This window comes from Salvelinus sp. IW2-2015, linkage group LG31 (genome assembly GCF_002910315.2).
Source record: "Salvelinus sp. IW2-2015 linkage group LG31, ASM291031v2, whole genome shotgun sequence".
Taxonomy (NCBI): Eukaryota; Metazoa; Chordata; class Actinopteri; order Salmoniformes; family Salmonidae; genus Salvelinus; species Salvelinus sp. IW2-2015.
Genome location: NC_036870.1, coordinates 1,074,983 through 1,088,530, shown reverse-complemented (window position 1 = coordinate 1,088,530; position 13,548 = coordinate 1,074,983). Strand labels below are relative to the sequence as shown.

General features: G+C 41.3%; 1 protein-coding gene and 1 long non-coding RNA gene across 3 annotated transcripts in view; both read right to left on the bottom strand.

The window, feature by feature from the left end:
* Nucleotides 1-5,373: 5,373 nt before the first annotated feature.
* On the bottom strand, nt 5,374-6,452 carry LOC111956206 (uncharacterized). The gene is made up of 3 exons (XR_002876222.2): nt 6,364-6,452; nt 6,116-6,245; nt 5,374-5,955 (listed from the first exon to the last, which is right to left on the bottom strand). It is a non-coding gene; the product is annotated as an uncharacterized lncRNA (long non-coding RNA).
* A 2,821-nt stretch (nt 6,453-9,273) lies between these two features.
* LOC111955856 (synaptic vesicle glycoprotein 2A-like) overlaps nt 9,274-13,548 on the bottom strand; it is a 33,232-nt gene continuing 28,957 nt past the window's right edge. For both annotated transcript variants that reach the window (XM_023976203.2, XM_023976204.2), the window contains exons 8-13: nt 13,259-13,347; nt 12,820-12,984; nt 12,510-12,643; nt 12,045-12,248; nt 11,670-11,829; nt 9,274-11,492 (exon numbers count right to left, since the gene is read on the bottom strand). In XM_023976203.2, coding sequence (XP_023831971.1) covers nt 11,309-11,492; nt 11,670-11,829; nt 12,045-12,248; nt 12,510-12,643; nt 12,820-12,984; nt 13,259-13,347 — 936 coding nt within the window. In that variant the 3' untranslated portion in view covers nt 9,274-11,308. The remainder of the gene's footprint in view (nt 11,493-11,669; nt 11,830-12,044; nt 12,249-12,509; nt 12,644-12,819; nt 12,985-13,258; nt 13,348-13,548) is intronic.

Below are 13,548 nucleotides of genomic sequence, written 5' to 3'. Positions count from 1 at the left end.
TTGGCTGCTTCACTCCGAAACCATCTCAATTGGGTTGAGATCGTCACGTTCCTTGGACCTGTTTTCTGTTGTTTTTTGTATGTGTTAGTCGGTCAGGGCGTGAGTGTGGGTGGGCATTCTATGTTATGTGTTTCTATGTTGGTTAATGGGTGACCTGATATGGTTCTCAATTAGAGGCAGGTGGTTTTCATCTCCTCTGATTTGAGAACCATATTAAGGTAGTTGTTTCACATTGTTTGTTGTGGGTGGTTGTCTTCCGTGTCTGTGTCTGTTTGCACACACGGGACTGTTTCGTTTTGTTCGTTCGGTTTTTGTGTAGTCTATTTTCCTGTTCGTGTGCGTTCTTCGTGTTATGTAAGTTCGTTTGTTCAGGTCTGTTTCTCTCGTTTATTATTTTGTAAATTCTCAAGTGTTTATTCGTATTTGTCTTTATATTCTTTAATAAAATCATGTCAAATTACTACGCTGCAAATTGGTCCTCCGATCCTTCTCGCCTCTCCTCGTCTGAGGAGGAGGACGAAGTAGAAGAGCGTTACATGAGATTTCGGGTGATTGTGGAGACCAGGTCATCTGATGCAGCACTCCATCACTCCCCTTCTTGGTCAAATAGCTCTTACACTGCCTGGAGATGTGTTGGGTCATTGTCCTGTTGAAAAACAAATGATAGTCCCACTAAGCGCAAACCAGAAGGGATGGCGTATCGCTGCAGAATGCTGTGGTAGTCATGCTGGTTAAAAGTGCTTTGAATTCTAAATAAATCCCTGACAGTGTCACCAGCAAAGCACCCACACACCATCACACCTCCTCCTCCATGCTTCATGGTGCGAACTACACATGCAGAGATCATCCGTTCACCTACTCTGTGTCTCACGAAGACACAGCGGTTGGAACCAAAGATCTCAGATTTTGACTCATCAGGCCATAGGGCAGATTTCCACCGGTCTAATGTCCATTGCTTCTGTTTCTTTTGCCCAAGCAAGTCTCTTCTTCTTATTGGTGTCCTTTAGTAGTGGTTTCTTTGCTACAATTCGACCATGAAGGCCTAATTCATGCAGTCTCCTCTGAACAGTTGATGTTGAGATGTGTCTGTTTCTTGAACTCTGTGAAGCATTTATTTKGGCTGCAATTTCTGAGGCTGGTAACTCTAATGAACTTATCCTCTGCAGCAGAGGTAACTCTGRGTCTTCCTTTCCTGTGGTGGTCCTCATGAGAGCCAGTTTCATCATAGCGCTTGATGGTTTTTGCGACTGCACTTGAAGAAACAGATTTTCCGGATTGAYTGACATTCATGTCTTAAAGTAATAATGGACTGTCGTTTCTCTTTGCTTATTTGAGCTGTTCTTGCCATAATATGGACTTTGTCTTTTACCAAGTAGGGCTATCTTCTGTATACCACCCCTATCTTGTCACAAAACAACTGATTGGCTCAAACGCATTAAGAAGGAAAGAAATTCGACAAATTAACTTTTAACAAGGCGCACCTGTTAATTGAAATGCATTCCAGGTGACTACTTCATGAAGCTGGTTGAGAGAATGCTAAGAGTGTGCAAAGCTTTCATCAAGGCAAAGGGTGGCTATTTTGAAAAATATCAAATATCAAATATATTTTGATTTGTTTAACACTTTTTTGGTTACTACATGATTCCATATGTATTATTTCATAGTTTTTATGTATTCGCTATTATTCTACATGATAGAAAATAGTTTTTATTTTTTTTATTAAAAACCTGGAATGTAGGTGAAGGTGTGTCCAAACTTTTGATTGGTACTGTACCTTATGCAGGTGCATAACGGGCTCTGCAAGCGTGATCAGCCAACTTCCTGCATTTCAACACATTTTGCCATGGTGCAGAGATTTTATGTTGTTGTTGCTGATTTATTTATTCTTAAAAATATATATATATTTAACCTKTATTTAACTAGGCAAGTCAGTTAAGAACAAATTGTTATTTACAATGACGGCCTACCAAAAGGGATTTWAAAAAATTATTTAAAAAATAAAATAACATAGAAATATAAGACAAAACACACATCACGACAAGAGAAGCAACACAACACTACATAAAGAGAGACCTAAGACAACAACATAGCAAGGCAGCAACACATGACAACACAGCATGGTAGCAACACAACATGACAACAACATGGTAGCAACACAACATGGTAGCAGCACAAGACATGGTACACACATTATTGGGCACAGACAACAGCACAAAGGGCAAGAAGGTAGAGACAACAATACATCACGCTAAGCAGCCACAACTGTCATTAAGAGTGTCTGTGATTGAGTCTTTGAATGAAGAGATTGAGATAAAGCTGTCCAGTTTGAGTGTTTGTTGCAGTTCGTTCCAGTCACTAGCTGCAGCGAACTGAAAAGACGAGCGACCCAGGGATGTGTGTGCTTTGGGGACTTTTAACAGAATGTGACTGGCAGAACGGGTGTTGTATGTGGAGGATGAGGGCTGCAGTAGATATCTCAGATAGGGTGGAGTGAGGCCTAAGAGGGTTTTATAAATAAGCATCAACCAGTGGGTCTTGCGACGGGTATACAGAGATGACCAGTTTACAGAGGAGTATAGAGTGCAATGATGTGTCCTATAAGGAGCATTGGTGGCAAATTTGATGGCAGAATGGTAAAGAACATTGAACCGCTCGAGCCAAGTCTAGATTTAACTTTAGCCTGCAGCTTTGATATGTGCTGAGAGAAAGACAGTGTACTGTCTAGCCATACTCCCAAGTACTTGTATGAGGTGACTACCTCAAGCTCTAAACCCTCAGAGGTAGTAATAACACCTGTGGGAGGAGGTGCATTCTTCTTACCAAACCACATGACCTTTGTTTTGGAGGTGTTCAGAACAAGGTTAAGGGCAGAGAAAGCTTGTTGGACACAAAGAAAGCTTTATTGTAGAGCATTTAACACAACATCCGGGGAGGGGCCAGCTGAGTATAAGACTGTATCATCTGCATATAAATGGATGAGAGAGCTTCCTACTGCCTGAGCTATGTTGTGGATGTAAATTGAGAGGTGGGGCCTAGAATTGAGCCTTGGGGTACAGGCAATAGCTGAGACAGCAGATTTTCTGAGGGGATCAAGCGGATTCTATACCATTTTAAAGAGGACAGTTCATGACGGAAGGCTGGCTAATTAAAGTTTAAAGTTKAAAGTTTTTTAGCAAGCGTCTATGACAAATCAGGAGAGGTCGTTTCACTGAGCAGCCATKACGAACACAGGCTGTAAAACAGTGATCACTAAGGTCATTACAGAAAACACCAGACTGATACCTATCAGGATTATTTGTGAGGATAACATCAAGAAGAGTAGCCTTTTCTGGGTGTTGGGAGTCATACCTTGTGGGATTGGTAATAATCTGAGAAGAATTAAGGGAGTCCCATTGCTTTAGGACTTGGTCAGGTGGTTTAAGCATGTCCCAGTTTAGGTCACCTAGCAGGACAAATTCAGACTTGGTGTAAGGGGCCAGGAGAGAGCCTAGAGCAGGTGGGGTACAGGYCGGTGCTGATAGAGGACGATAGCACCCAGCAACGGTCAACAAAGAGCTATTTGAAATTTGAATACTTAAAACCAGCAAATCAAATTGTTTGGGCACGGACTTGGTGGAGACAACCGAGCACTGAAGGTGATCCTTGGTAAAGATTGCCACTCCCCCACCTTTGGAAGATCTGTCTTGCCGAAAAAGGTTATAACCAGAAAGGTTAACATCAGTATTCAAAACACTCTTCCTTAACCACGTCTCAGTAATGACCAACACATCTGGATTGGAGCCGTGAACCCACACTTTCAATTGCTCCATTATAGGTAATAAGCTTCTAGTGTTAACATGCAGAAAACCCAGGCTTTTACGGGAGCAGAAATCAGTGAAGCAGATATCAGAGCACAAGTCAGAACTGGGGCTAGCAACAGTAGGTGGGCCAGGGTGTACATGCACATTTCCAGATATGATCAACAGTAATACAATCAAGGCACAGCATAGTACAGGGAGAGCTCTGCACTGCTGATTTATGACATCTGAATGTGCATCAGATGGCAACAAGATCATATTGTACAGCAATTTCATCAGGTAACATGAATACAAAGCCGGCGAGAGGTGGTTAGAATAGGATGGGAGGCCAAAAGTCTGTGAAATCAATAGAGAGTCAGAGTCCCGAGTGTGGGAACAAACATAGTTTGTCCCACGGTTGGGTAAAGAAAGTTTGTGGTCAACAAAGCATGCAGGTGTCATGATGCAAATAGCAAAATGCACAATATCAAAAAATATATATATAACGACTTGGGGCTAGCCATTGTAAATTCAGAGTCACTCACCCCAACAGTGCGTGTGTGCTGGAGGCGAGCGAAAGCTCGGGAGAGAGAGGAGGGGGGTTATAGCCCATCTCATGCTTTTGTTCACATTTTGCCATGAGGCCGAGGGACATTTATGCAGTTTTAAAGCTAATTTCCTGCAATTCTACACATTTTGTAATCATATTCTATCTGGGGGCACCCCAATTTCCAAATATGTTTTTGGATTGGGGGCCCCCTGGTTCGGTAATCCGACCCTGACAATTGCTAGCAATCCTCAGGAACAACCACATGAACATGACAGAGGAAAGAAATGTAAACTAAAGATGTAATGGAATGAAGCAAAATGTAAGGAAACTAACATTAAAGTGACAGTTATAAATGTATAGTATGTGGGTATAACTGACGGTGGCTACCAATAGTGGCTAATATTTAACAYGATACAAAAWTTTWAAACTACAGTGAAAAGTCAGGGCATATAGTTTTTAAAATTGCTTTGTTACTATTTTCACAAGTATGTGATACATTTTCACAACTCTTAGTATAAAACTTCAAACTGGTCACACTTGTAACGCAGCCTGTCTTTCCTTCAAAACCTGTCATTATGCATTACTTTGGATTGTAAACATCTCTCACCACACAACCATTGATTCAGAACAGAAGTTTATTGTGAAATGTAATGAGAACATTGGTTTAATCAACAAAAAACTAAATAATGATATCTTTTCAATTGAGTATTTTTAACTGCCAATCCAATAGCAAACAATGCAAGCTAAATGTTTCACATAGCCCTTAGAAGTGCTGAACGTAATATGCTAGAGTACTGTAAATTACAGTAGATTACACAGTTTTCACATAGGCAATATACTTACATTACCCAACAAAATTAACGGAAAATCTATCATTAACATAATATTTATCCAATGTGAAATTAAAAAGGTGTGATCAATGAAGACATCCTTGACAATCTTTAATGCCAAAAAAAAACCCCGTTTTATTTTCAGTTATAATTGCAACATACTGTAGGTGTACTGTCTGTAATCAAATGTAAGAAATTAAAATATACAACGTTTAGCACGCATTAATTTGCATCAAGCCTGTCTTGAGCATTTGCCCATAAATTCTCATCCACATCACAGTGAATGTCCTCATTTTTCATGCACCGTGGGAAAAACCTTTCGGCCTGGCGAGTCCAAGCTTGACATTGGTGTTGTTGCATGCCTCATCCATGGCCAAAAGGAGAGTGTCATGCTCATGGGGATGGTGATTGTACACCTCCCAACTCCATGCTGAAAAAAAATCCTCAATAGGGTTGAGGAAAGGAGAGTATGGGGGCAGGTACAGGGTCACGAATCAGTGATGGGCCCGAAACCATGCCTGAACCACCTTTGCATGGTGGAACCTGACATTGTCCCACACAATGACATAGGTGACCCCTTTACCTTGACAAGCCTGTTCAAGTTAAATGAGAAACACAATGAGGTGTGCAGCATTGTAGGATCCAAGTAATGGCCTACGTCCTACCACACCATCTTCAGAGATAGCTGTGCACATGGAGATGTTTCCCCCACGTTGTCCAGGCACTTGGATGATCGCCCATTAGCCGATGAGGTTCCGCCTACGGCGCCAAGTTTTGGCCAGGTTGAAGTCCGCTTCATCTAAAAAGATATACTTGTTATGGTTCACAGCAGCATCAAGCAACATCACCCTTTAAAAATATATTTTGGTTAGTTATTTTTTACAGTACAGTTCCAATATGATATTGTGAAGTAGCATGTGTATCAAATAGTAACAGTAATACAGTATATAGTGCTGTACCGGAACATACTCGGCCCACAGTTGTTTCACCCGGTCGTTGTTTCTCTCAAAAGGCACCAGGTAAATACTTTTCATAGACACCTGGTGCCCCTTCAAAAGGTGGGCGATTGTTGTTGGTCTTCTGTCAATTCTGATGGTAGAACAGAGTATCAGTATACTGTAACATGTTTTGTGAATTTACTTGCATAACAATATGTCATTTATTGTAAATGTAATGGTAAAGCACAGCGCATATCCTGCAGACTTACCATTTTACTTGGCGAAATGTTCTCATGATGGAATTGACAGTTGATCTTTTCAGATTGGGGTGAGCTAATGTGTCAGCCTCTACCATGGTAAAGCCGCTGTTTACCACATGGTCAACGACGATGGCCAGGACTTTATTAGACATAGCAGTTCCCTGCCGTCTGCCTCCCTCTCTCTGATGTCCACATCTATGACGGGGCCCATGCCCACCACTTTGACCTCTATGATGGGGCCCATGCCCACCTCTTTGACCTCTTTGATGGGACCCATGCCCACCTCTTCGACCTCTTTGATGGGGCCCATGCCCACCTCTTCGACCTCTATGATGGGACCCATGCCCACCTCTTTGACCTCTTGATGGGACCCATGCCCCCTCGACCTCTGTCGACCTCTTTGATGGACCCATGCCCACCTCTTCGACCTCTTTGATGGGACCCATGCCCACCTCTTCGACCTCTTTGATGGGGCCCATGCCACCTCTTCGACCTCTTTGATGGGACCCATGCCACCTCTTCGACCTCTTTGATGGGGCCATGCCCACCTCTTCGACCTCTTTGATGGGACCCATGCCCACCTCTTCGACCTCTTTGATGGGACCCATTGCCCACCTCTTCGACCTCTTTGATGGGACCCATGCCCACCTCTTCGACCTCTTTGATGGGACCCATGCCCACCTCTTCGACCTCTTTGATGGGACCCATGCCAACCTCTTTTATTTAGTCACATTGAGATTTACATCTCTTTTTCAACTGAACCCTGGCCAAGAATGCAACATGCATATAGTTAGTTACACATGAGACACAACACAACATAAACACAATAATGAATGGAAGATAAAACAGTACAAAGTGCATAAGAGATTATAAACATGTGCAATCTGTGGTCAGCAGCCATCCAAACAGGATCTAAAATCACCAATCAGGATAAAATGATCTAGTTATAAGCCCTTCTGCAAAGTGTTCCAAGATGATGGAGCAGCAAATCAAAAAGCACTCTTACCAAACTCAGTTCTTGTGTTGGGAACGTTATATAAAATACAGTTCTGTGATCTCAGACGGTAATGACCATGAGTCTGTAGGGAAGGTAAAGCACTTCAATATATTGGTAGCTGCCCTAAAATGGCCTTAGAGACAAGCATGTAATAGTGACTCTGTTGCCTTACGGTGAAGGATGTCCTTCCTGCTAACTGATAGAAGGTACAGTGATGTGTATGAGGCCTTGTGTTTGTGACAAATCTTAGAGCAACATTCAACATGGTTGATTCCTATGGTCACGCGCACACACACACACACAAAATACGTCCTTATCAAAAACCATACAATACGGGGAAAGGACTTTGTTTTATATCCATAGTAGTTATTTATTTTCTTCATAGAACTGGATAGACAAATGGCCCACAAGTGTGAATCCCAGCATAAGTAACAATTCTCACATAAAATAAATACATACAGCACCTGGTCAGCATCACTCTAAAATATTCTCAACATCCCATGGGAGTGATTACTGAAGAATATATTCACATATTTTTTCAATATATGTAATTTACAAAATAAAAACAACATACAATAGTGTTCTGTCATGTTGATAGTATTGTCAAAGTGTTTTCCTTGATCTTTTTTTGGCCACATATTTTATACTCATACGTACAAACATCTACAGTTTCTACACACAGTACAATGATAGCGCGTTGATGTTTAAGTCACATTTCAATAACGGCAGTTTCATCTCAAGTGGACATGAGCTTTAATAGACTAAAGGCGCTCTTTTGACGTAAACATGGTGGTCCTTTTGAAATTCCTACTTACTTGTGCCTATTCCCTAAGAAATATGTCCCTTTTATTGCTTTGATTTCTTTTCTCCTTGGAACTTTACCCCCCCCACTGAAAGCAGAGAGAAGTACAACAATTCCAACGAAAGTAATAGGATCACCAAAAATGTTTTACTTAAAAAAAACACAGACTAAACTTGCACCAAGTCATCCCACTCTGATCAAAAAGCAATCATAGAGCTGACACTGTTACACAAAGACCCAAAGTGTCACCATAAGACAGCAATACAAAAGCAGCTCCTGCTTTGGACAAACAGACCAGGCATACAGGGCAGCCAGAGAGATCAGACACCACAAGCATGCTTAGCATCCTGTTTACTGTGAGGGCTACTTTCACCAGCCTGCCACACGGACCTTTAATCTTAGAGAGATATGAACAGAGAAAAGTTTAAAGGTTGATGGGTCTAAAACTTGGGTCCAGATTCTTATGCTGGAAACAACAAGCATCTATCTAAAGGGAGAATGCCTGGGATTTTAACACTCCCCAAAACCACGCTACAATTGCTAACACATTTCATTTGAATTTACTTTGAACAAATGTTATGATTACCTGTCAGGTAATCACAGAGACAAAATGTTTTCAGGGGCAAACATTTGTTTGATGGAGACCTAATCAGCAAGGCTGACACTATAAAGAACATCACATTGATCTAGATATCTATTGCATTAGTCTTTTAGTTCATAGATATGTTATATTGGCCCCTATTGATCTGTGCTCGTTCTTGGGATTAAAACACCAGAACAGAAGTAAAAAAATATTTGGCACTCGCACACACACACACACACACACACACACACATACACTCACTCACACCACACCACCCACCCACAGAGAGAGAGAGAGAGAGAGGAGAGAGAGAGAGAGAGAGAGAGAGAGAGAGAGGAGAGAGAGAGAGAGAGAGAGGAGGGAGAGAGAGAGAAGAGGGAGAGAGAGAGAGAGAGAGAGAGAGAGAGGAGAGAGAGAGAGAGAGAGAGAGAGAGAGAGAGAGAGAGAAGAGAGAGAGAGAAGAGAGAGAGAGAGAGAGAGGAGAGAGAAGAGAGAGAGAAGAGAGAGAGAGAGAGAGAGAGAGAAGAGAGAGAGATAGAGAGAGAGAGAGAGAGCGAGCACAACAGAGATTACAAATTTAAACTACACTCTCTAACATAAACACATTATTTTACAATTATCTTTCGCAAACTCACTCAAACACACAAATGTGTCAGTTATGTGCAAACACAAATAACAACAATGTCATATACAGACATATGCAACACTAAAGAGATCTGATTCAGCACCACATCAGACACTCACTTGTACCAAGCACACAGCAACAGAGAAATCCCGCAGGCTACACATTTAACACGCCCAATCTCCCTGCAGTCAGATATCACACTCACACTACAGCTGAGCAATGGAGAGATCAGCTCTCTCACTGATTGTCACCACACTTGTGACACAAAGATTAGAAGGGATGGCGTGGACACGGTGACAGGTAAGCACATAGTAATCAATAAAGACATAGGGCTAGATTCAACCAAGCCTGCCTTGCCAATGTACATACCCTTGTACACATGTTATTCTGATAACTGTAGGCATCTACCTTTGAGGGGATTTTTCGAGAGGGAGGGGGAGGGACGGGGAACACAAAAACTTGAACATTTCTTATCACAGAGAAAATTGTGTTTTATACTACTGTGGAAAAACACAACACAGTTTGGATTTAATTGAGCGCTTCAAATGAATCTGTGAGCGACTAGTTGCTATGGTTCTTTTCCCATGAGCTGCGTGACTGAAGGACAATGTGCTTAGTAACAGTGTATATGGAATAATTTGTGCTTCATTAATACTGCATCGTTTAACGACTGAACCGACTGACTTTGGTCCTCCTAGGTGTAATGTTCTTTAGGTCTTAATAGACAGCAGAGGGCACATGTTGGCCTTAGCTAACTGGAATGTTAAACATGCTGATGAAGAGTGAGCATAAGACCACGGTGTGAGACGCAGGAAACATGAGCTGTAATGCTGGACTCATTGATGCATTAAAAGTTATTCTAAAGTAACAATATTCTAGCCTTTCAAAATGAAAGGATATCTCCACTGATGTGTTAAATAGGTTCTCATCTTATTTACTCATCTTTGTCTGTTTTTCCAATATCTTTACAGAACCATAATGATGCACTTTATCAATGTAGATCAATGTACATGAATAAGTTCCTCAGAAGTCTCATTGAACCAATTACAAAAACATACAGAAGGATGCAACACTTTCTCCATCTTTCTCCCTAATACGCACACAACATATAACTATTTAGACATATGTTTCACTGCTTGATGTGGACAAACATACAAAGTAATTTTTTTGTGTGCATATCAACAAAACCAATCCCTTCGAATTACCATCAATAAATAAACTAAATAAACTAAATATTTACCAGTTATTTGTCCTGTCATTATTTATTTTCTTTGCAATATATTTTATATATGATAAAATAACTAGTATCAATGCCAAGTTTGAACACATAATCTATATTATTTTGACGCAGGGAGCTTGGTGCATGTCACCTGGTAAGGGAAATATTGTCTGCAATATTCTCTTTCAGAGGAAGCCAATAAGATATGTAAATTCAGTGGAAAGCTAAGTTACAGTGAAAGCTATTTTCAGGTGGAAATCTGTTGGAGGGCATCTTTAACCTCATATTATTTGGTATTAGGGTCAGATATGGGTGCTAGGATGAATTGAGGGTGTATAGATGTTTGATCTCTTTTGTTGGGAAGTATCCCCATTAGGCATTGTAGCTATCAAGCAGTATCGTTGTATCCTTTGGTAGTGGTTTAGAAGCTTATATCTTTGTTGGCAGGATTTCATTCTGTCTAATCTGTAGGGTCTCTGAGAAGCAAACCCAATGTGCTATTTTATGCTGTGGTGAAGATGCCAGCTAGTCTGTGCTGGCTATATGGGTCACATCTGCATTTTAAGTATGATGCTATCTTCATATTTTCTCAGTAATCTGGGACTGTTGTGACACTGTTGATGACAGTCTGTTTTTTAGTGTTTAATGAGCAACGTTGGATTGCTAAAGGCTGAGATTGTACGGTTGGTCGGGAGCTACACTCCGCTGCCTTCTGGTGGTGAATTGTGCTACTGCAGCACCTGGCCCCGTGTTTCAGGCAACTTTAGTGCTAGGAAACTGCCGGCAGCGAGTGCTCCCGCAGCGAACAAGATGGGCACAGCCTTGGTGATGCCTACGAAGGACTGGAAGATGCTTATGCCCAGGACAGCAGCCAACTTGCAAAGGGCATTTAAGAAGCCAAATGCAGTGGTCCTAAAAAAGAGAAAACAATGGAAATTGTCAGCACTTCTGACAGGGTCACTTCTTAAAACTTAACATGAAAACTTAAAAATCTTTTCAATAAATATGTTTGCATCAAATACACCTTTATTCACTGTGCAAGAATTAAGGAGCTGTAACACCTTCAAAATGTGAGGTAGCTGCACTTGCCTTTTATCCGAGGGGTACAGTTCTACAGTCAACACATCCAGGGCATTCCAGGAAGCTATGCTGATGCCGCCAAAGAGACATAAAAGGGCGATCATTCCCGACTCGGTACTGCCGAATGACAGGAAGAAACAGCTGACACAAGATATGACACTTGATCCCGCTGTGTAGGAAAAGAGGTTGAGGGGGAAGAGAAAGAGGGTGAAACAGATCAGACAAAGATAAGGGATCTTTCTTTAGTAGGCTAATCATGAAATACTGTGGTGTAGGAAGGGGTGCATGATTAATGCATCATCAGATGTATAATCTCAAAATATGCACATATTCTTTAAATATTGTATAAAGCATTAAAAACACATGAATGAAGGCGTGACATACCCAACATCCTCAGACGTCCAATTTTGTCCATCAGCAGGGCTGACACAATGTTGCCGGGTAACACAGCCAATGTGCCCAGGAAGCTGACAAAGTAGATCATGTAGGCGTTGTTGTCATCAGTGAAGTCCAGCAGACAGCCTTCCTTGTTGTGTAGGAAGGTGCTGTTTACCAGTTTGCTGTTGATGATTCTGTTCTGGAACAAGTCTGTCAAGAGAAAAGAAAGTAAGAGAGGTGTCAAGAAGGGTCCAAGAGTAGGATACTGCCCAGTTCAATGGTATTAGGTATTTTATTAGGATCCCCATTAGCTGTTACAAAAGCAGCAGCTACTCTTCCTGGGGTCCACACAAAACATGAAACATAATACAGAATTACATAATACAGAACATCTAGGCATGGACTGAGCTCATAACTATTGTAAGCTCCACTTTATATTGTTTATGCTTCTTGTTTTGGGAGACACTTTACCTGTATTGTAAAAGAGGGTTGAGATGAACGTGCAGTTTCTGAAGAAGCTTCTGCTAGAGGTGATGTCCTCGAAGTAGCACTCCTCAAACAATGAGTCCTCAAACACCATGGACTTCATCTTAAGGTTGATGAACCTTGTGGACAATGTAAAAGTAAGAAAGACGTATTTAGCGGCCCAGTTGCATTAGAGTCGACTAACAATTAGTGTCCATTGCATAGTTGCAAAATTAAGACTAGCAGTTTACCACTCCCGATTAAGAAGAAAATTTAGCAAATTCAGAAAGTTCTGTGTAATATCATGAGGACTGACTTGTCGTTGAAGTACTGTCCTTGGCGGTGCACCTGGTTCTCCAAGGTGAAGTTGAAAGTCACATGCTCCACTCGCTCCTTGGTGAAGAACTTGGTGCGCGAGGCATATTCCTGCTTCTGGATGTACTTGATCATGTCAGGGAACCACACTGTCAGCCCATAGTAGCTGGGGGAGAAGCAAAAGACAAATGTGGTTCAACCAAACAAACATGATTATGTTTCTTCATTTTTCACTATGTTGAAATCAGTTGAGATAAGCATGAACCTTAATAATATCAATGCCCAGTAAGTTAAGACGGCAGGAGCCACCATTTCTTTGGGGAATCTTTTTAGATTTGATATGACAAAACATTTCTTGAGCTGTTTGATTGATCAATAAAATAACCAGTTTGTGCATAGGCCGCTGATAACCACTATGGTCACGGCCCTGGTCCTGCTACCTGAACGACATGGTAAACCAGACAGCCATCATCATGAAGGTGGTCCTTCTGTATTCTGGATTGAAGATGGCCAAGAAGTTACTCCGCACCTATAGCAACCCACAGAAAATAACTCAAATATGCATCTAGGTTTTACTGCTGACACGGTTTAAAAACATAAAAACCCACTATAAAACACATTGCACAAAACTTTTTTTTTACCTAAGCATAAATTGGGCTTTGGTCATTTTGTATAAAAGCGTCTGCTAAACGGTGTATGCAGTCGCAAATTAACATATTCTGTATGAAAT